Source organism: Dipodomys ordii, unplaced genomic scaffold (assembly GCF_000151885.1).
Source record: "Dipodomys ordii isolate 6190 unplaced genomic scaffold, Dord_2.0 Scaffold140, whole genome shotgun sequence".
Lineage (NCBI taxonomy): Eukaryota > Metazoa > Chordata > Mammalia > Rodentia > Heteromyidae > Dipodomys > Dipodomys ordii.
This window is the reverse complement of record NW_012267356.1, coordinates 4012697-4036718: the sequence shown is the minus strand read 5'-3', so window position 1 is coordinate 4036718 and position 24022 is coordinate 4012697. Positions and strand designations below refer to the sequence as shown.

The 24022-nt window shown below is 37.7% G+C and overlaps 1 protein-coding gene across 1 annotated transcript in view; it reads left to right on the top strand.

Moving 5' to 3' along the window:
- Nbea (neurobeachin) overlaps positions 1 to 23750 on the top strand; it is a 546038-nt gene extending 522288 nt beyond the window's left edge. The window contains exons 51-58 of the mRNA XM_013031451.1: positions 1486 to 1678; positions 3394 to 3465; positions 5575 to 5730; positions 5921 to 6091; positions 15790 to 15891; positions 17547 to 17743; positions 18731 to 18882; positions 21915 to 23750. Of these exons, the coding sequence (XP_012886905.1) occupies positions 1486 to 1678; positions 3394 to 3465; positions 5575 to 5730; positions 5921 to 6091; positions 15790 to 15891; positions 17547 to 17743; positions 18731 to 18882; positions 21915 to 22005 (1134 nt within the window). The 3' untranslated portion in view covers positions 22006 to 23750. The remainder of the gene's footprint in view (positions 1 to 1485; positions 1679 to 3393; positions 3466 to 5574; positions 5731 to 5920; positions 6092 to 15789; positions 15892 to 17546; positions 17744 to 18730; positions 18883 to 21914) is intronic.
- Positions 23751 to 24022: the final 272 nt, after the last annotated feature.

Sequence of the window (24022 nt, the reverse complement as noted above, 5' to 3'; positions counted from 1 at the left end):
TTGGTTAAAATGTTTAAAGGTAAAAATACTTCCCAAATGCATTCAGCTTATCAACATCAAAGCACCAAGTCCCTGGTAATGGAATAAACAGCTCTGAAATGTGCCCCAAATTTACATATTCTTTCCTGAAAAACATTATTCATGTAGTTATGTATTTTATTTAACATATTATCAGTTATTTAACCAAAATTTTTGGAGCCTCATCTGCAAAAGTAGAGGTACAGAGACAGAGACATCCTCTACACCCTTGAGGAACCTCCTCCCAAGTCCTAGGGAAATAGAGTTAAACATGCTTGTTTTCAAACATTTATTTTCCTCTCTACCATCAGCCCCTTGGCTGCTCACTAATGCACCCTTTGGTCTTGCTGTGATAAAACATAAAGGTTTGCCCAGACCCCTGCCTCTTCCCAGACAAACCCTCAGCCACAGTGCAGTGATATGGTCTTGGAGCTCAAGCTTCAAGAAGAGGCAGCTTTAATAATCTGTCCAGAAGAGTATCTCTAACACTATTGTATGAAATGGGCTGGCAGATGAGTGTGCCTGTCTTAATTATCTGTTCAATGGTAATAATAATAATTTGTATCCTGGAGAAATGCCCAGTCAGAGCTCACTTCTTTCCTAGGGGTAATTTTTTGAGACTAAATTGGCACCCAATTGTTTTAAAAACATCTGAGTTTTCTTAGTTCATGCTTCTAAGCAAAGGATTCATGTGTAGAGGACACAATCACAAAACATGCACAAAAGCTAAATAGTGATTGCTCTCAGCATCTTTATTTTCTGTTTTTAATACAATAGTGTTTATATGTAATGCTTACAGTATCTACTTTCTATCTAGATGTTTGAGAGGGAAAAAAAAGATTAAAAAGAAAAAGTAAGAAAAAGTCCTGGCTGTCAGTAAAAGGGAGCGGGGAAGCATAAACCATAAATTCAGTTAGCACCAGAGCAGAAATGTGCATGAAACACTGACAGGGGAGCACTTGGACTGCTTTATGGAGGCTGTTATATTTTCATTATTTAGACTGTAGCGGTGACCCCAGATCAGGCAGATAGGAATGAAACTAGCAACGAATTCACTCTGTATTTCATGTCAACTGTATCAGTCACATGAATTCACCTCGTGTTTCATGTGAACTCTATCAGGCATCGATTGACTATTTTTTTCCACCAAATTCATTTTTTAATAGCACTGAACAGTTATGTTACATCTTGTGTCCATATCTATGAGCAACTTTTCACAGGGTATTCTGGCCGTATCTAAATCATGGCTGATTGTGAGCAGTCTGGCGTCCTATGTCAGTGATTTGGAGAGTCCTAACTCAAGTGGAGAGGGCTATATTTAGGACAGACATGAGATTTCAGGACAGTACAGCTTGCTCCATCTCCCTACCAGCCTTGTCTAATGTTGAGCTTCCTTCTCCCCAAACCTTCCACTAACTGCATTATCCCTTTTCTTTCCTTTTGTTCTCTTCCCTTTCTACTCAACAGTGTTTCCTTCCACAGAGTCCACTCATGTTTAAAGATCAGATGCAGCAGGATGTGATAATGGTGCTGAAGTTTCCATCAAATTCTCCAGTGACCCACGTGGCAGCCAATACCCTACCCCACCTGACCATCCCTGCTGTAGTGACTGTGACCTGTAGCCGACTGTTTGCAGTGAACAGATGGCACAACACAGTAGGTATGTGAACCTAAGCAAGGCACTCACTGACGACTTAAGGTGAGAAAGGGGTATTGGGATAGCAGTGTCATTCACAAAAACAACAGATCATTGTCAAGCCCAGCTAAACAATGCAGGTCAGCCTCATGACTGCAGCTACACACTAGTGCCTCACAAAAGACAGAATATGGTTAAACTCTCAATGGATATTTGATAAATTTAAGCAGTTACACAAATTAATCAGATCTTCCCCTCCAAAAAAATCCCTCATTTTTATCATATATTAAGTCAAAATGAATCTTGTTTTCTGGAAGATAGTCTCAAATCCTGTTTTCTTAATGTCATTAATTTATTTAGCAGATATTTGAATAGCCATTACATGCCCCAAACCCCTAAACACTTGGAATAAAGCAATGAAGACAAACACCATCTCTAGTTGTCTAGTGATTTCACACATGCAGTTTCCAAATCCACTTGTGATAGTTTCTGCCAACACATCTTGAAGTGATATAATACCACTGCAAAAATTTAGACATATTGATAGTTATTTAGCCAGGACAGAAGTAGCTGTGACCAGATGATTTAGTTGACCTACTTTACCACTTAAGCTCTCCCTGGAAGCCCAGGACTCCCACTGTCCCTCGAACTGGACAAATGAGCCATGCTGATTTAACCTGAATCCTTCTATTGTACTCACTTTTACCTTACCCTGAAAAAGACTGATTTATACAATAGCTTTCTCCCAAAGAGTTTCCATGTGCACCTATTTTATGGTTGTTGGTGACAGAATCACCATAGGGTAGCACTACTCTTATTCAACCAGAAGCATGTGGCGCACATCTTAAAGACCATTATTCACAGGAGTCTCGTTCTTTACAAATGTTTTATGTTGAGTATAAACTATAAAGGGATAAATATTTCTTTCAAATTGTTCACAAATATTATGAATATATATTATGTAATCACATGGAAAAATGAACTCTCAATCAAACCCTAAATGTTAATCTACTGAAAGTACCATTTAATGAGACTGAAGATTTAAAATGTGGCTCCATTTTATATCTTCAGTTTACCAGTCATATATGGAGAAAGGATCCAGTTGAGTAGGAAACCCCAGCGCTGGCTCAAGAGAGCTTCTGCTCCTACTATACCTTCATGGAAGCCCAGCTTTTTTAAAAAAAAATTTAGGCTTATTGTTTGTTTGCTTTCTTTAACTTTTTAATGGGCTCAATAAATGTTATGATCCTGTGTTTTATCGAGAGTTTTCTTATCACTCCAGTTTTCTACATCTTAATATCTACATCTGATATCCCTGATGTGATGATGGTGATTTTTTTATTAGTTGTTTGTTTTTTGTGTCAGTACTAGGGCTTGAACTCAGAGCCTGGGCACTGTCCCTTAGCATTTTTGCTCAAGGGTGGCACTCTACCCTTTGAACCACAGCTGGTTAATTAGAGATAAGAGTCTCATAGACTTCCTGCCTCTGCTGGCTTTGCACCCTGATCCTCATATCTCAGCCTCCTGACAAGCTAGGATTATAGGCGTGAGCTACAACCACATGGCTTTGTGATGATGTTCTTAAGATTTACAGCAAAGTTATATAATGCTTAAAATAATTTACCAGAATTTTAAGCCAATGAACATTTTTTACAATTATCATAAACAACTCTCTTGTTAGGAAATCCTTTTATAATAATTTTATAACAGTCTTTTCTGTCTCTCTTGGTAATTTTTAGGCCTCAGAGGAGCACCGGGATACTCCTTGGATCAAGCCCATCATCTTCCAATTGAAATGGATCCATTAATTGGTAGGCTAAAATTATTTATTTTCAAGAATACTAAATATGAACACATTCCTACATGTAATATTTTTTTCTTCCACAAACTTAAAATTCAAATATCATCAGATTAAGATACATATTAATCATAATTTCCCTTCAAATAACTTTTTGCTATTCAAGCAATTCTTTATGACATTTTTGAAGGTCATTTAATTGAACATAAACAAGGCAAATGATATAAAATCTACCCTTTATTTCAGTCTAAAATATTTCTAACAACCTTTTATTACATAAGGATTCAAAGAGGAAATTAATACTGAAGGGTGAAACATTTATAAAGTAAAAATGTTTCTTAAACTCATGTTCTATATTTCTTCATGGAGAGTATTAAAATATTTAAATAATTGCATATATTAGACATTGGTTTATTAGACCTGTGGTCTAGAGCAAGCCCCTAATCATTCTAGACTTCTCAGTTTCACATCTGTGAGATTGTTCATAATAATGCTCTTCTAACTATCCTATGGGATTATTCAGAAAATTAAATTAGAAAAAAGCAATCCTATAAAATTATTATACTTTATATGAGCTCTGGGTTTTTGTTCTTAGATTAATACATAGGAAGATGTATTGAACTAAGGGAAGAGATATAGCCATATGTGCCAGTTACTTATATCCTAATAACATTTTACATATCATTTAGAGAATATAAGATTTAGAACTAGAAATATTTTTAGAGTCTAGTCTAGCTATTCCTCTTTTCAGCAGACATTGACAATGAAATACATAGCTAGTTTGTAACTATGGAAAAATGGATTTCTTTGTTATAATTAACCAGGCTCCACTTATATAGCTTTCCAGGACTTTGAATTTATTTTCCCTTTCTTTCTTTTTCTTTCCTTTCTTTCTTCCTTGCTTGCTTTCTTTCTTTCTTCTTTCTTTCTTGCCTTCTTTCTTTCTCTCTTTTCTTTTTTCCTCTCTCTCTTTTTTCTTTCTTACCTTCCCTAGTAATTATTTTTATAGTGTTAGAAGGTATCTACAAATAGTAACACTTGGATTTAATTGGTGTTGGAGACTGGTGGTGGTGACCTCCTACATCTGCATTTCCTGTTTAAGAATTCAGTCCAGGGATTTTTGCCTGAAAGGATGGCGTAGCATCAGGGACAAGCTGGCATCCAGACAGGCACTGGGGAAATCAGATGTGTCTCTGAGTTCCTGATTTTATTCAGATTCAATCCCAGTGCTATAGGCTGATTCTCTGCCTGTCTTTTTCCTCCCATCTTTTTTATTCCTCTCCTCCCTGCCAGCCCTTGCTAGAAAGCCTTCTGTTTGTTGACAATCCAGGTCTTTAGAGCTGCTGACCTAAAGCTCCCTGTGGGGCTTCCCAAACAACAACATGCCTTGCTCAAATCTCTACCCTCTTCTTTTTTACATGGATTGTAAATGTCATTGGAAAATGACAGATTGGGGAAAATGTAAGATCTCTTTTTCTATATGTTTCATGTAATATTTATCCTTTTTGGCTCTTATTAGACATTCGTGCATAATGAACATCACTAGAATCATGTGCATTTAAGTATTAGTTATTATGTTTTAAATGCATTCTCTTGAATTCCTCATATGCTTCTTATTTTTTGGTGGAGGAAAAACTTGAAATTCTGGCATGCTTTTTAAATATATTATATAGTTCATAAATAATCATTGCTACTAGGAAAACGTATATCCCCTAAGGGGAGCATGTCAAAATCTTAATAATTGTGTAGCTTTAAAAACCTATTACTGAGCCTGGCGCCAGTGGCTCACAACTATAATCCTTGCTACTCAGGAGGCTGAGATCTGAGGATCATGGTTCAAAGCCAGCCCAGGCAGGAAAGTTCATGAGACTCTTATCTCTAATTAACCATCAGAAAACCGAAAGTGATGCTGTGGTTCAAGTGGTAGAGTGCTTGCCTTGAGCTGAAGAGCTCAAGGACAGAACACAACCAGGCCGAGAGTTCAAGCCCCACAACTGGCCAAAAAAAAAAAAAAAAAAAAAGCCTATTACTAGATGAAGCACAAAAGTGTTCTGTTCCTGCTGTGAAGGCTTGGTGGAATTCTTTTGCAATCTTTCTTGAAATTCCTTCTATTTATTTATAGCTAATAACTCTGGTGTGAACAAACGGCAGATCACAGATCTTGTGGACCAGAGTATACAAATCAATGCCCACTGCTTTGTGGTCACAGCAGACAATCGCTATATTCTTATCTGTGGATTCTGGGATAAGAGCTTCAGAGTTTATTCTACAGAAACAGGTAATCCTAACTATGCAATACATTATTCTCTTTAAAATAATGTACTTAAAGCAAAGGTAGGTTTTAATTTGCTTATAAATTTGAGGGTGTCTCTACTTACTCTTCACATATTTAGTAAAAATAAAGTTAAGCTTACTATCATCTAAAGAAAATGAGTAAATTAAGTGAACCCATTGCCTCACTGCTGCAGGAAAACTGACTCAGATTGTATTTGGCCACTGGGACGTGGTCACATGCCTGGCCAGGTCTGAGTCCTACATTGGTGGAGACTGCTACATCGTGTCTGGATCTCGGGACGCCACCTTGCTTCTCTGGTACTGGAGTGGGCGACACCACATCATAGGAGACAACCCCAATAGCAGTGAGTGCTTTTGAAATTGTCCTGTCACGCTCTAAATTCACTTGCATATATTTTATCTTCCTGATTTTCCAAATTGTTTTTCTTGATTCTATAAGGACTTTAAAATATAAATGCTTAAGTGGTATAAATCTTTCTTGGAATGGGCAACAGCTATCATTGTGGGCCAGGGGTGACTCTCATATCCTCACCTATAAACTTCTGTCCAGCCACCTGACCCCACAACCACATGGGCTTCAGAAGTTTCACTTGGTCCATTAACCCTCCTTACAACAGGAGCTACATACATACAAAATGGTTATATTAATCCTTAAGAATAAAACTCTGAACATTATATTTCTTTAAAACAGCGTTTTATGTAAGCTTTAAGTAAGGGCAAGTAGTTATTATGGCAGATTATCTGGATTATTTATATGTGATTTTCAGTATTGCTTCCATCTATGAAAATTTATTCATGGGTCAGATATTTTTTGCTTAATGCCAGTGGCTCACACATGTAATCCTAGCTACTTAAGCTAAGATTTGAAGATTGCAGTTTAAGGCCAGCCAGGGCAAGAAATTCCATGAGACTCTTATCTCTAATCAACCACCAAAAAGCCAGAAGTGAAGCTGTGGCTAAAGTGGTAGAGCACTAGATTTGAGTAAAAAAGTTCAGGGACAGCACTCAGACCCTGAGTTCAAGCTTAGGAGCATCATGCGCATGTGCACACATTCATGCGCGCACCCACCCCCCCCACACACAATAATTGGAGGGGGAGAGATACCTCTTGTCATCATTATGAACTTACCTCCGTAAAATGCACTCTGTAAAGACTTCATTAGATATTTCAAGTGGACATAAAGTACAGCAGCTTCCATTACTTTCATGTAAGAAAAATAATGTTCCTATTGATAAATGGGAAAAGCACCTACAAGATGAGACAAGCACTAAATAAATATATGCTAAATGTCTACTGTGTGCCTAGTGTTCTCTTAGCAGCTAGAATTCTGGGTACATACGTTCCTTAGAGTTGGCCTTCTGGGGTTAAATAAGGACCTCTCTCTCTATATATTTTTTGGGGGGGGGGTTCCAGTCATGGGGCACTTCCGGCTTTTTTCTTTTTGCTTATGTGGTGCTGAGGAATGGAACCCAGGGCCTCAGGCATGCAAGGCAAGCGCTCTACCACTGAGCCACCTTCCCAGCCTGGACTTCTATATTATACTCATTACAAAACTACTTTTGCTATTGAATGTACGGAGGATAGTGTATTAATTACATGAATCATTCACTGTAATAGATAATATTTTGTATAAGTTCTTTGTTATCTATATAGTAATTAACTTTACATCTTGAGCATAGATTGACTACATAAAAAAATTGTTTCAACGTTTTTCCATAATGAAAATAAGAATAGTAAAATGAGTACATCGAGATGTAGTATTTGATTGGGCTAGCTGACTTACGTGTCATTTATCTGAAGCAGCCAGCCTAGGAGTATATCCATGCCTGAGTAGAGCAGTGGTACATTGGTCAGTTCACTTTTTTTTTCCTTCTTTTTTTATTGTCAAGGTGATATACAGAGGGGTTACAGTTACATAAGTAAGGTAGTAAGTACATTTCTTGTCAAACTTGTTACCCCCTCCCTCATTTTTCTCCTATTTCCCTCCTCCCAGTTCACTTTTTTTTAAAGGTATTTACAGAGCACACTGAGCTGATGGTCATGTCTGTGATCTGACTGTGGTGTTGACATAGTCATCCACAGACATAGTTGTTGACATCCATAAACTTACAATATGAAAGAAAATGATTCTTTTTCTACTCTAGTTTAATCTACTCTGGCTTCCAGTTCACAGGTCAAAGAACCAGGCTATCTGTTTTCTATTTCAAATCCAGTGTTGCTCAAAATCAAAAGGCCAGTTATGTAATTTGTATTAAAGTGTGTGACACAAAGCCCTTAGATTTTAGAGGTTGTATGCATTAACCTAGACTTGAAAGGAGATGCCTAGGCATGAAACATAATATCCTCATAGCTGTTGTAAGTCAGATGTTGATCTTAGTGTGGACATTGAATCACTTTTTATGGCAGGGAGTCCAAATGTACTTTTTTGTCACATCATGAAATGTTAACATTTATCATCTAATATTATATACACATCACTGAAATCCCAAAGTAAATTCAAGTGGCTTTAATATATTTGTTTCTTTTGCATTGTTGTTATTGTATTATTATTGTAATTTTAAGTAGTCATAGAAAGGATGTATGCTTTTTGTGTGAAATTCATCATTGTGACTAATTTAGACATCTCAGAAGTACTAGTTTTTCTAACTTTTTTCCATTTAATGGATTCATCACAAAGACAATGAAAATGTGCAAACAGATTATTACACAGAGAGTTTCAGACCATAAAAGAAATGAGCAAAGGCTACCTAGCATATGTTAGAGTTGAATTATAGTTCTTTTATTAATGCATTTTATACTAGTAATACTCAACGTTATTCTTTCCAACTTGTGATTTTGAACATAGGAAATTATCTTGGAGATTTTAAATAGGTCCCTAACTAGATAACAGAATTGCAAAGATGTGAGGGACAGATGCTTTCATCTGTAACAGTCTTACACAAATTCTGAAACTAATTTGGAAGTGATAAAAATTAATTTGCGCACTTTAATTGGAATCAGTCTCCTGCATGAAAGAAAGCAGAGCAGAGCAGGCAATTTGTGCTAAAAGCTGATTGAATTTTTTGTCAGGTAGGTATCTTGGACTTGGCCGCTTATCCTCTGGAGTCCTCTGCAATATATTACAACCCATCCCTGACTGGTGTTCTTTAAAAGGATCAATGCTATTCCTGTTGAATCCCTAGAGTCCAAAATTTCATTGATCTTGGGACTTGACATTTCTCATTATGTGCTGTAGCTTCCAACAAGATAGTCACCAGAGGGGCAAGTTAACATTGTTGTGTCTTCAATAGGCACTGAAAATACATTGGGACCTCAGCTCAAAAGCCATTGTGCTTTGAAAGTCTGCAATTTAAAGGTTTATACCAGATATAAGATGCTTTATAGAGAGTTTGATGATACATACATATGGAACTTTAAAAATCATAGCAATATGAAACTTTAAAAGGAGATTTACTTTTATCTTTTCAAACCAGATCAACAATATTCACTTAGCAGTGTGTGTAAGACATCATTCTATGCCGTTATACTCCGTATTTTAAGCACAGGTCTTTTAGCTCATGTACATGTATTACACAAATGATGAAAGGATACGCCAATTGGAAAAGGGGTATCCAGCTGTGCACACACACCTTCTCTGGGCTCCTATTGTGTAGGCCTCAGCCCTGGACACTGACCCTCCTGCCAGCCACAGCCTGTCATGAAACATCTGCCAAATCATACTCTCTCTTTGTTTGTTTCCAGCCACTAGCCATACTACTATAAGAGACTAAAGCGTCGACAACTAGCCCCAGATACTTTTAAGTACATTTATATTTATATAGATGTAGATAACAAGTATCTATTATTAAATAAGTATGTGCCACTTCCCAGAGCAAGGATTTAGTAAATGTTAAACCTTAAATTAAAATAGGTACCAGCAGGGGCATAATCAGATGTGTAAGAATTTTTAGCTCCCAGGGCTTTCTGGGATCTCGTGGCCATATATGTAATGCAACAAAGGAGCCCACTCAGCACCTTGTCCCCAGTCTAACATCTGAAAACCTTTAGGGTCTGTGACTAGGAAACAGAACGCTTTCCACTGGACTCTGCTTTCCTTTTCCGTATCTAGACCTGAAACTTCAAGAAAGGTCTTCGACCTGGTCGGAAGCAATACTTTAAAAATTCCTGGCTAGTTTCTTCTTTGCCCAGATAGCTTCAGCTCACAGACAAGGGGTGTCAAGGCATCATACAGATCCCAGCTTCCTTGGGAAGGGCAGGTAAATTTTTGTTTGGGGGCAGTGTGGGAAGGATCAGTATGATACTATGTCCTAGATCTAGGATCCAGGAATTCAGTACAATCAATGTCATCTCATCTCTGAAGAGGAAAAAAAAATTTACAGTAAATTAATAAGTAGGCTCACCTATTCACTCGTTCATAGAGAATGGGTCTCCTATTCTCCACTGAAGAATCTTCTAAACTTCATTAAATACTGAGTATATGTTCTTCTAGTTGTCATTGAATATTTTGTGATATGCAATCAAAGAAAATCATTTCTAGCCCATGGACTGTTTTTACTGTGTTCCGTTGTGGCTTTGGGAAATGTGGACCTAGTCATATTTGGGACTTGATCTAGACCTCTGTGGCAACTCGCATGTGACTGAGGACTCAATGTCTTGATATAAGGGACTCCTCACTGATACTGCCCATCTCTGTCCCAGCAAACATGTACCTAATACTTTGACACACTCAAATTGCAGTTGCAATGAAACAACTACATCTTTTGACTAAATCCCTTACTCTGTAACTTTAAATTGAAAACCCATCATATTTTATGTATGTATAATCAGAAATGAAAACAGCTTCTACCACGCTTCTGCAATGACTTGGACAAGGTCAGAGGCAAAATTTGAATGTCCTTCATCAACAAAGGGCTCAGCTTCTGGCTTCAGCAAAGCTACTCTGAAGAATTTAGTTCTTAGAGACTCTACTATCCCTTTTCCGCTGATTCAGAGGGACCTATGTTTCCCCTGTACAAACAGAGTTAAATAAGAATCATGAGTAATCTCTACTTGGACCATCAATCTAAGAGTCATAGAGTATCTGTTAAGAATCTCCCCTCATCAGCTCTATATGAATAGATGCGTCTAATATGTAATTTCTTTCTCATCCAGGAAATGACTTTGGATTTAAATGAGATGAACTGTTCATTTTATGAAGACTGGAAACTCGACCTGTGTTGTTATTCTTACAGCAATTCCATCACACAGAGGGCTCTTGTTGAGGAAATGAGAAGCAACGAGAGCCATGGGGCTGTAGGCCTGGGAGGGAGGTCTCACCTGCAAATCCCTCCACAGTGGGCCCTTTAACCCTGAGCCACATCCATCAATTGTGAATGGGATAGTGATTTCAAGTGATTGTTGGTGTGTTTAACATCTGTCCCTGGCAATAAATAGAGGGAATATATTTTCTCCTTGATGTAGATTTCCTTTCAGAAATCCTAGAATAACATTTTTATTTGCTTTTCTCCAGTTTACACTAGAGCCCGTTAAGAAGGCTTCCAGGGCCCCTAAACAATACCCCTTTAAGTTTTACCATTTTGAATAAATTTGAATAATTACCTAGGGAAGTTATAATGACATAATAACACATTTTAAATTCAGTAAATCACATGCAGCATTTAAAGGCCTTACTTATTAATAGAAATTATTGTAATGAATATTTTTGTACATTTTTCCAATTCCCTACAATAAAATAGAATTAAGTTGAATTTTAGGGTTTTTTTTTAATATTTTGAGTTTGTCACAAGAACTTTATAAAAATTTTATGAAACATAGTTGAAAGGCTATCCAGGACAAAACACTCAGAAAAATTAAAGAGAAATATCACACATAAAATCTTATCAATACTTAATGCTGGTATTATCAGTAAATGCAAGGTATCTAGGAAACATAAGTTTGTAAATTAAGAGAATATATTTCAGACAAATCCAGAGCTCCTGGAAATATGATCCAAAACTTATTATAGTAATATGTATAGATTTGAATACAGTGGAAGGTTGATATGAGTGGGATGCCAGTCCTCTTCTCCCACACGGTTTTAGATATGCTTCAAAATCAGAATGGCAGTATGGAGGTAGATGGGTGAGAAGACTCAAAACTGTGAGAAAGAGAAAAGGGCTGTGTTAAGGGGTGTATGGATAGACCAGAATGGAGAGTGCATGGCATCTTACTAGGTGAGAATTTAAGTACCAGTTCAGCCATCCAATATTCCTTATTAAGTCATATCAGTGCCAAAAAAGAGGTATGCAGGAGCAGGTGTCTCACAAGATAGCTCCTGAATGTTTTATGTCCTATATAGTGAAGATAAAGGTCTCAAGCCAGAAAACAGCTTTTAAAAAGTAGGCCAGATCAAAGACCAAAGTGCAGAGTGGTTCTTGAACATGAATAAGGAGCAAGGGGCCACCACCCACCCAGAACAGGAATTCACAGAAAAAGGCATACATCATGCAAGCTCAAGCTCTGTAAAAGAAAGACCTTGAGCCAAACACTCTGCTTCTCAGTAAAGAGTAGTAAGAGTACACAGTAAAGAGAAGTAAGAGAAATACAGAACTTAAAAATTACTTCACATCCCCTAAGAAATGAACCCTTAGATATGTATTTAAATGTTTTTTTCTTTCATGCATTTGTTTCTAACTCATTTATAAGATTATTTCTTTGTAGCTTTGTATGTCCCTCCCCCACAGTTTAACCCCTGCTTTCACTATATTTGATGTCAGTATAATTTGTGGAGGAGATGGGGAAAAACAAGTCGTTTAAGGATACAGGTGGAAGTTGTCATGTCAAAAACGAACTTTACAACTTTGGTGCGGGGGGGGGGGGGATTGGGGGGGGCGGGGGGAGGCTGGGAAGGGATGTGAAGGGTAAACAAAGGAGGAGGCTGCAATGCTTGATAAGAAATGTACTCATTATCTTGCCCATGTAATTGTAACCCCTCTGTACAGTATGTTCACAAAAAATTAAAATTAAAAAAAAAGAAAGATAGTGTTAAGGTTGCCAGAAATGTTCTGTATTTCTTACTTTAGTGATAAGAACAAAAGAATTAATTATATTCTTAGTCTTAGACATACAAATACTTAATATGTAACCAGCATTTAAAAAATTATTTAATTCTTAAAACAAGAAAACTAGGCATCTGTGAGAAAGCTAACACCTTGATCTCTTAAGCCAAATTATCATCTATAGTAGCTGCCCCGCCCCCCAAAAGGAAGAATGATGAGTATATTTTGGATCCTCTGAACCTTAATTTGAGCAACATTATCTCTTTTTTACCATCTTGACATTTACTTTCTTTTTATTTTTTTAATTTAAAGTTTATTGTAAACATGATGTACAGAGTTACATAAGTAACATACAGTTACATAAGTCAGGAAATGAGTATATTTCTTTTTGGACAGTGTTCCCCTCATTTTCTCCCACTTTTCCCCTCTCTTTCCCTCCACCCCAAGTTGTAAAGTTCATTTCCAACATATACATATTGTCTAGTGATATCGCTGCTGAATTGGTTCACACTTTGTCTCACTATTTCTGTATTTCTGCTTCCCCTCCCCAAATCAGATAAACTCTCTTCGTCACTGATTTTTTAGTCCTGTACCCTTTGTCTTATACATAAGCAATATTGTCTTAATAATAATTAATTCATCCTAAAACATATAAAATTAAAGTTTCTATAGCAAAAATTATTACAGCATAAAACATAGCAGCACAAAAAAGAAGTTTCATCTTTATAATTAGTTTAAGAAATTTTGCAGGGGCTGGGAAGGTGGCTCAGTGGTAGAGCACTTGCCTTGCATGCATGAGGCCCTGGGTTCCATTCCTCAGCACCACATAAGCAAAAAGAAAAGAAAAGTCGGAAGTGGCACTGTGGCTCAAGTGGTAGAGCGCTAGCCTTGAGCTGAAGAGCTGAGGGACAGCGCCCAGGCCCAGAGTTCAGGCCCCACAACCAGACCAAAAAAAAAAGAAAGAAAAGAAATTTTGCAGTTACATCAAAATATAAATCTGAAATCTGAAGTTTATCACAGACTATTTTCCAAGCAAGAGTAAAAAGTATAAATAGGAGAATTACAGTCCAAGTGCTGGCCAAGGCAAAAAGTGAGACCCTGTCCCAAAATAACCAGTGCCAAAAGAAATTGTTGAAGCATGATTTGGTGATAGAACACCTGCCTTGCGAGAGCAAGACCCTGATTTCAAACCTCAGTACCCAAACTCAAAAATCCCAGCAAGAGAAATGGGAGCATGTGAGCAATGGAAGATGTTGACCAATGTATGAGGTGGTTAGTGTAAGTAGTGGGGTATTAGAAGGCATTAATAAATATCTATTGAATTCAAATTGAGTGATCCAGATCCAGACTATATTATTTTTTCTTTTTTATTGTGAAAATACTGTACAGAGGAGTTACAATTACATGGGCAGGATAATGCGTACATTTCTTACCAAGCATTGCAGCCTCCTCCTTTGTTTCCCATTCCCATCCTCCCCCCGCCCCCCCACCCAATCCTCCCGGCCCCCCAGACTATATTATTATTGCTTGTTCTGTGTCCTTTTCTCTCATCACCTTCCATAGAGATTCATTTCAGTGAACCAGGTCTTCACATCCTGCCCAGGATGGCCAACATTGAATCTTCTTTTCTTCTCTTTTCTTTTCTTGAGGGGGATGGAGAGAGCTAGGGAGGCAGTCAATAACAACTTTATTCTCTTTAGAAGGGCTCAGTGTATAAGTTTGAGTAACATAATTGTAGGCTGTATTTTTCTCCAAGTTCACAAATTCTTATCAATTTGTCAGCTCCCACAGCTATCTAATTTTTCAAATATTTTTCAAATATTAATTATATATTAAGCATTGATAATATATATATCTACCAAAGAAATCACCCCAAGCCCGCCATCTACCAAGATGGTGCATGGCTCCATTTACTTTCTACATTCCTTTCAGACATTCTCTTACTTCTTTCCTGCACCCCCACCCCGACACTCCTGTACCTCAAGACTATAGGCATTACTCATTTCCATGCCAAACTGGCTTCTCCCAGGAGCTTCCCCAGCCAAGGCAGTGCTGAGTATGGTGCTCTCCTAAGTTTGCTGATCCTTCTCAAATGTTCCAAGTGTTCTGGTTTTCTCTTCATTCATGTGGAGATAGATTTCATTCCTTCTGAACACACGTGCACACATTCCTTCTTCCTCACACTTGTTCATTTTGAGTGGCTCAAAGTGGTAAAAGCATACAAACGCCAAAAGTATTTGATGTGTTGTGGTTTCAACAGTTTCAGGATAGACCTTATGACTTCAAACCTCACCCATTTAGAAGATCGCTTGTGCTTAGAAGGCATTGATTGATTGGTTCAGTCTGTGAGAACACTTACCAGTGAGAATGCCAAATGATTCCACCAGACTTAGGTTCACACCACTAAAGTAGAGAATGAAGCTTAATGTTCCCTTTTCTCCTTTCTGACTTTCCCTACACCCATTCTCTTACCTCCCCCCAACCCAAACGATCATCTCTGCCTGTTCTGTTGGAGAATTTAGGGAATGTTTGTAATTTCGTAAGAGTATGGCTTTCACAGTTAGAAAGCTGAAATTCAAGTCGAATACTTGCTAGCTCTGTGAAGTTTAATAACCTTGTTGTACCTGACCTCATAAGAATATTGCCGTGATTAAATGTGAGAACATGCACAAAAATGCCTTGGCAGATATTACACCATTTTTATACCAGTTTTATAGTCAGGGGAAAAAGCACACTATCACCACTGTCATAGTGTTCAAAGCACATTACATGTTAACATGTCCCATCCTCTAAATAGCCTGTGTCACAGAGAGATTACTTATAACCATTGCACAAATGAGGGAAGAGCAGAAAAAGTTTAAAATGTAACTGGTTATGGTCACACAACTAGTAAAAGCCCTTCATAAATCACTGGTGATTACTTTATAAGACACTGAACTTGGTAGTGTTGCTCCTTCTATCTGCCTTTGGTCTAGAGAGACTCACTGTGGCTGTTCTCTTTCAGGTGACTATCCTGCTCCCAGAGCTGTCCTCACAGGACATGACCATGAAGTTGTCTGTGTTTCTGTCTGTGCAGAACTTGGACTCGTTATCAGTGGTGCTAAAGGTCAGAAGTCATTAATTTCATTTTAATTGTACCATTTTCTCAAGGTGTACTTTCTGGTTTATTTCTTCTAGAAGACTGGTCACACACAAATGAAACCCCTAGGTTCTTTGAAAGTGTTTAGTTTTGTTACTAATATTTACTGGTACTAACAAAATATGAATAAAATTTTTGTAGCATTTTGTGGTCACCAGCATGCTAACCATAACACTGGTAAATTAAGTGGCTATGCATCCACAAGATACAACTGTTAAAGAGAGTATTTAAAACACGAAGGGTTGCCAGGCACCAGTGGCTCACACTTGTAATCCTTGCTAGTCAGGAGGCTGAGATCTGAGGATCACAGTTCAAAGCTAGCCCTGGCAGGAAACACCATGAGACTTCTATCTCCAATAAACCACCAGAAAACCGGAAGTGGCGCTGTAGCTCAAATGGTAGAGTGCTTGCCTTGAGCTGAAGAGCTGAGGGACAGCGCCCAGGCCCAGAGTTCAAGGCCCCCGACCCACCAAAAAAAAAAAAAAAAAGCTAAAACACGAAGGGAAATGTCCTCCTGCAGTGTGGATTGAGGGGTCAGGTCACTCATCATATTTGCCTTGGATCCACCTTCCTCTGCAAAGTCCCCTTCTTATCTGTTTGTTTTTAAGAGAGAACAAGGTGTTTGTGGCTCGTGCATGTAATCCTAGCTAGTCTGGAGGCTGAGACCTGAGGATCTGGGTTCAAAGCCAGTCTATATGGGAATGTCTGCCAGACTTATCTCCAATTGATCACCAAAAAGCTGGAAGTGGAGCTGTGGCTCAAGGGTATAGCTTTAAGCATAAAAGCTTAGGGACAGCACCCAGGCCCTGAGTTTAAGGCCCAGGGCCAGCAAAAGAGAGAGAGGACAAGGGGGGAGGGAAGGGAGAAAGAAAGAGAGGAAAGGAGAGAGAAACAGAGAGAGGGAGAGATACAGCCACATAATACCAAACACACACACAATACAGACACTTATTTTGATGAGTTTAATTAGTGGGTTTTTTTTTATCTTAACACAATTTCTACAATGGTAAAGTCCTACTGAAACTAAAGTCTCCCTCAATCACTGCTAATATATTTAAAAGACAAAAATGTATTTTAATATATAGTCTGAATTACTTGATCAGTTCCCTACTTTTCCTTTTGTATTTTACATATTGATTATAGATAAAGGTAAAACTTCTTGATTATGTATTTATATAGTATACCATGAAAATTTTGGTGCTACTAGAGAAAATTAATACTATTTTGATAACTCTCTTAAGCTTTCCAGAAAAAAAATGTACAAAAACATCAGGAAAAAGCCTTCTGGGACATTCAGTCCTTTATTCTCACTTAGTCTATAAATTATGTCCTTTTATTATGACTATTACTATCCAATGTCTGAAAACTCAGTTGTTTGCCTGGATACGTTTGGAGCAATTTAGAAGTATGGACTGAATATGTACATATTCAGTATGTACTGAATATGTATCTGTTCTGTTGCAATATAAGTTCAGTGCTTGGCTCTGGCCAACATACCTCTTTCCTTTTCTGTCTTCTTTCAACAAATCTGAATGCCACCCAGGTAAGTTTTTAGCCTGATGAAATCTGCAGAGCCATTTGTGGTCACTCACTGACCTGTCACTGATGTCCCCATTCTGCAGAGGGCCCTTGTCTCGTACACACCATCACTGGAGACCTGTTGAGAGCCCTGGAGGGACCTGAAAACTGCTTGTTCCCACGTTTGATTTCTGTGTCCAGTGAAGGCCACTGTATCATCTACTATGAGCGAGGGCGATTCAGCAACTTCAGCATTAATGGGAAACTTTTAGCTCAAATGGAAATCAATGATTCAACACGGGTAAATATGCATGTCTAGTGCTAAACAAGATAAAAGCAAGACCAAAGATTGTTTATATTAAACAACATAATAAGCATGTCTGTTACATATAAATGTGTGCTGGTTTAACAGATATATAATTCAAAAAGATACCTTGAGTAAATCCAAAATTCCATTAATCCCAAAAAAATTGACTCAGTGAATTAGACTTTAGAGACCATAATAGTTGTCTCATAAGTGGTTTTTAAATCTAGGATTAAACTATGGAATTCCATACATGAATCCAGTACCCTGAGTAATGGTAAAAGTCACACCCATCTTCATGATCTTCATGTACATACATTTGCTTTTGGGTTTAAATAGAAGGAATAATTAAGAAGATGGACATAATTACTATATAATCTCAGTCTCAAGTGTGTGTTTTTTGTCACTGGTGGATGCTACAGGTGGTCCAAAAGCTAATTGCCACAGGATTCCTTAACTAGGATCCATTACAATAAGATCCAGGGATCACCAATTTGAAGCCAGCCTGCACAGGAAAGTCCTGTTAAAGATTCTTATCTCCCATTAACCAGCAAAAAGACAGAAGTTGAGCTGTGGCTCACTTGGTAGAGCACCAACCTTGAGTGAAAAGACTAAAGGATAGTTGCACCAAGCCCTAAGTTCAAATCCAAGAACAGGCACAAAAAGGAAAGTCATTGCTTAAATTGTTTTTATAAGATCCTTGGTTTCTTTGATGAATTCCACTTTGGAGATTTATGGAATGGACCTCTTGCACAGGGGACTGAGTAAGGAGGTAATTATTATTAGGGAATGGGTGTGTGCTCTCCAGATTGCTGGGTAATTTTTGTTCATTTTTCCCTTGCTGGAGATCAAAACAAGCTCACACATGCTAGGCTCTACCCCTGAGCTGCCCTCCAAGCCCAACAGACTGATATTCAGTACTTACTATTTATTGTGAGGGGAAAAAAATCTGAAAGAAATGGTGGGTTTTGTCTTTCTCTGAAGGCCATTCTCCTGAGCAGCGATGGTCAGAACCTGGTGACTGGAGGGGACAATGGCGTGGTGGAGGTCTGGCAGGCCTGTGACTTCAAACAGCTGTACATTTACCCGGGATGTGATGCTGGTATTAGAGCAATGGACTTATCTCATGACCAGAGGTGAGCTACCTAAAGAACAAAAGTAGTCACATAACAGTCATCAAAAACCCTTTACACGCCCAAGTGCAGGGGACTCATGCCTATAATCCCAGCTATTCAGGAAATCTGGGATTACAGTTAGAAGTCAACCCTGGCAGGAAAGTCCACTATCCGTTATCCCCCACTAAAAAATCCAGAAGTGGATCTGTGGCTCACATGGTAGAGCTCTAGCCTTGAGCACAAAAACTCAGTGACAACACCACTTTGCTGGATTCAAGACATAGGCCACCTCTTAATATTCTAAGGTGAATGGACTAGAATAAGCGTACAAGTGAGTTCCCCAAGGAAGGATCTAAGCAGGGAAACAGAGGGAGCAAATACTAACAAATCTCAGAAATGGATCTGTTGAATGAGCGTGTCCACATACATTTTAAGGGCCCAAACATGCCAGCTAAGGATAGGAATTCATCTTCTCTACTTAATAAAAAATTTAAAGGCAGGAAAATGTTTAAAGCAGATAGATCAAGTTTATTTGAAAGTGAAAATAGAGCATAGACTCTCCACAGACAAGGGCTGCAATAGAGTCCTAGTTCTGTCATTACAGTACAGGGCTCCTCCCTGGGCTTTGCCTGATCGCTTGCATGTCCTCCCCACCCCACCAGCAGCAATTTTTACTGGGGGAGCCATTACCGAAGGCACGTCAGTAAAAGAAGCCCATGTCGTCTGCCACGTGTTATACCTTCCATAGATTTTTTTTAAAACTCTATCTACCAAACTAGGGAGGCTTACCTCTCCCTCACCAAGACATAGAACTTATGTTCCTTAGTATCTCTCCTCACAGACCCGCAGCTTATCTCATACAGGATTGTCCTGGCTGTGATACGAGAAAGAAAGGTTTAATTTAGCTTTGTTTTGTTTTTTAGCAGAGGTTTGTTTCAGCAGGGTGAGGCTTACATCTAGATAACCAAACTCCAGCATAGATGAATGACAGCTTGCCTCCAATTCAAAGATATAGGCTGTTTACTAATTATCTGAGTCACTCCCACCCCCTGGAGTTTCTTGCTTACCTGTTTCTCATGTCACTTTGTTGTATTTTATGTATTCCCTTAAAATATTTTATATGAACTTTATTTAATACGAGTTTTCATGGTCTCTGCAACAAGATTTTGTTATTGCCTAAAATTCACTTTGAGTTTGTAACAAAGTAAAAAGAATACAAGGAATATAAAGTTTAAAGTTCCTCAGTTAAACAACATGAACTAAAAAACCTATCATCTCTCAATGTCATGTAGTATATCATTTTGTTATATATTGAACAGAAATAAGAAAAGCCTGTCAGTCAGCTTTCAATTATGTGAAATATTTCTTGCAAGGCTATTGGTTTTAAAATAGCTTAAATAATAAGATATATAATAAAGGTCTTAATAAGATAGTAAAATAGTACTGAAGTCATCGAGGGAAATAATGTAATTTAGTCTGGTGTAAAGATATTTGGTCCCTAACCAGATTGTTTTTAAAGAAAGATGAAGATTATTGTTATAGTATTGCAAAACACTATAATCCATTTATGGTAATAAGTTAGGAGTGGATAATTGTAATTATTTGTTTATATATGAGTATTTGTTTTTTAACTCTTGAAAAATTTTATTAGTTTATATTAAGTGAACAAAGGGGGTTCAGTTTGCTATTTCCATGCATGTATATTGTACTTTGATCAAATTATCCCCTGTATTTACTCTACTTTAATTCCACCCCTCTTTCCTCCAGAAATTTTTTTACAGTTTTTAGTGGGTTTCATCATGCCCTTTTATACATAGGTACAATATATTCTTTTGTCCCATTACATTCCTCTCTCCTCTTCCTTCTTCCAGTCCTCTCCATAAAGAACCATATAAAATTATCTTAACCACTTGGAGATATTCACTATGAATATCTCCATATTCACTATGAATATGCAAAGAGTTGGGTTTTTAATTTTAACTAATAACTAATCAAGACATTTCACTTTGTCTCACATTAAGTTGATGAGTCTCACAGATCATTGCTTAAAAAATTGGCATAATAGGCCATACATGGGTATTTCTAAAGTATTTGAAATAATTCATGTTTTCTACTAGGGAACAATAGTTAATGTTCATTCATATATCCATTTTGCCAACATTTGCATGTACTGTTTTGGGTGAAGTATTATGCAGAATGCTAAGGTACATAATACAATTACTGAGCCCTCTGAGCTCCAGTTTTCCAAGACTCAGTGTCAGGAGTGCCTAATGGGAATAAGGAAAGATACTAATTAAGTTTCTATGTCTATTTTAATTTCATGTTTAATGTTGATTGTTTTTACTGATAATGAAACAGCAGTAGTATGTGATTAAGCATCATAAACAGCTGTATAAACACACATTGGTCATATATACTCAAGAAGTATTTACCTAATGAAGAGTTAGATTAGAAGTTAAACACACTAGTTCATGGAAAGTGGACTATGAACTTACTAGCAATGAGCCTGGGGTGACCTCATCCCACAGAAAGGAGCCTTAGAGCACTTGACTGATTGGTTGGAAGGCATAAAGGAGAAAGGACAGATGACATGACCTATGAGGTCAGCAGGTAGACAGTGCTCAGAGCAGATGTGTTGAGTCTGAGGTTTCTTTCTGTGACACGGCCTGTTGTCATCAGTAGGCAAAGACATCCAGTGGGCACAGAGAAAGTATCATGAGAAGATATTATGACTGTATCTGCCCAGGCTCAGGGAGAGGATATAGAGTGAGGATTGAAAGAGTGAGGCGAGTAAGGGAGACTAAATGTTAGAAAGGTTTGGAGAAAGGCCAGAAGTTCTCAATGGCATAGGTATGATTGTGAGTGGCAGCAGTGGAGGTGACAGTATATCTGCAGATCCTCAGCTACCCAGAGAGGCATATGGCTGGCTTCGCATTTCTTGGCAAAACCAAGAAGAAATTTTATTCCCATCTCAGTGGACACAAAGCTAAGACTTAGGAAACTTTGAGATCAGGAGTTTCTATCACTGATAACTACAGTTTCTGCTTTTCCAGGACTCTGATTACTGGCATGGCTTCTGGCAGCATCGTAGCTTTTAATATAGATTTTAATCGGTGGCATTATGAACATCAGAACAGATATTGAAGAGCAATGAAGAACCAGAAGCCAAGTTCAAGTAGAGCACAAGTGCTGCATGGCAAGGCAATATCTCTGGTGGGAACGCTCCTCTGCATCGGCCTCTGTTTGTACATTCCATCACACCCAGCAATAGCTGTACATTGTAGTCAGCAACCATTTCACTTTGTGTGCTTTTTCAGGACTGAACACCAGCTGCTATCAAGCAAGCTTCTATCATGTAAATTATATGAATTAGGAGATGTTTGGGTAATTATTTCATATATTGTTGTTTATTGAGAAAAGGTTGTAGGATGTCACAAGAGACTTTTGACAATTCTGAGGAACCTTGTGTCCAGTTGTTACAAAGTTTAAGCTTTGAACCTAACCTGCATCCCATTTCCAGCCTCTTTTCAAGCTGAGAAAAAAACACGTTTGATACTTTGTACATCAGATGCATCTTATTTAAAGGGATACTTTTATAAAAGTAAAACCTTGTATAAAGAACAAAACTGTTTCTTAATTTTATTGTGGAGTTACAACTTGCATGTTCTTTACTCCTGATGTCTTGATGGAACAGGTGCGTTCACACTATGAAACAGAAAAATCTGTCCAAGGACACAGCTTGTAGGAATGGGTTGAATTTGGGCTCAATCAGTAATTTTTTTTAACATTTTCCCCAAATATAATTTGCACTTTTTAATCAAAATTCATCTCTTCTAAGTGAAATTTGCTCATAAAGCATTTGGATACTAAGCCATTATTTGCCATTTTTGGTACCTTATACAAAGAAAATTCAGCCCTGCCCTTTATAATTTCAAGACACAGCAGAGAGGGGGCTTAAGGATGAGATCCTGGTTTTTATTGGTATTTATTATTATTATGAACAGGAGTCAAGATCATTCGTCTCATAGTAATGACTTCCCCACACCTGGACATCTCTTCCAGAATCATCCCACTGGCGTAGTGTGTGTACATTAGGGGAGGAGAATAATGCTAACTTTTTTTTTCCTCTTTGGTTCTTGAATAGCTTAGTTTCTTTAATAATGACTTGTTTTACAACAATAACTAAAGTTATGCTTTTAGGTTCTTGTGAAATTCTCACCAAAAGCCACACTCTTCACCTAAGGCACTTCATCTTTTATGATATAAGATGATGGCTATCAGATGATTTTCCATCATTGTACTGATCCAGTTATACACCCAGGGGTATATACACTTTATCCATGTTTCTTCTTTGTATATTTGGTGACTGTATTGTCATAGATGTACATATTGTGTCGGTAGGGCTATGAGGCATGTTACAGGAATGTAATTTTCTCAGAATTTACACTCACTTGCAGTCATTTATTTAAAAAAATAAAACAAGATCATGGGTTCTTTGTATTGGCACTTTGCACCAGAAACATATCATTATTTATTGATGTGATTACTTATTTGTTACCCACCTTGTACTAGTAAGTTTTAGCACTGAATTATTCCTTCTTCATTGTCGTTTGTATTTATGAACTTCTGAAATTAAGGGGAATCAGCATAATGATTAAGTTATTCATCACCAGGCTGTAAGCAATATCTTGAGTTTGTAGCTTAGAATGGGGAGGAAACTGAACATCTGGAAGACAAGTTCATTTCATCTTGAGATCATGGTGAAATATTTTGGATATATAAATTCCTTAAGCTATTGTAACCATGTTTTATTGCAAAGATGTAAAATATGCCAGATGTGTGTGAGTTGGAAATCAAAAAAAGAAAAATAAAATATGCAAAGAATTCACTGGTTGTTTCCCATTGTATCGGGCACCTCACTAATGTACATCCGTTAAGCTGTCGTATGCATTTCAGAAATCAGCAGTGCGTCCTATAAGGGACGAGCATGCAAAAACACGAGATCCAGGCCTAATGAGGATCCTAATTTGCTGAAACGTGAACTGCTCTGCCGGACCATCTGGCAGGGATTTGGGGCAACAGTGACCACAGGGAAATAGTCCTGGTTGTTTATTCTGCATAATCCACCTCGAGGGTTTTTATTTTAAAGAAACAAAATGAT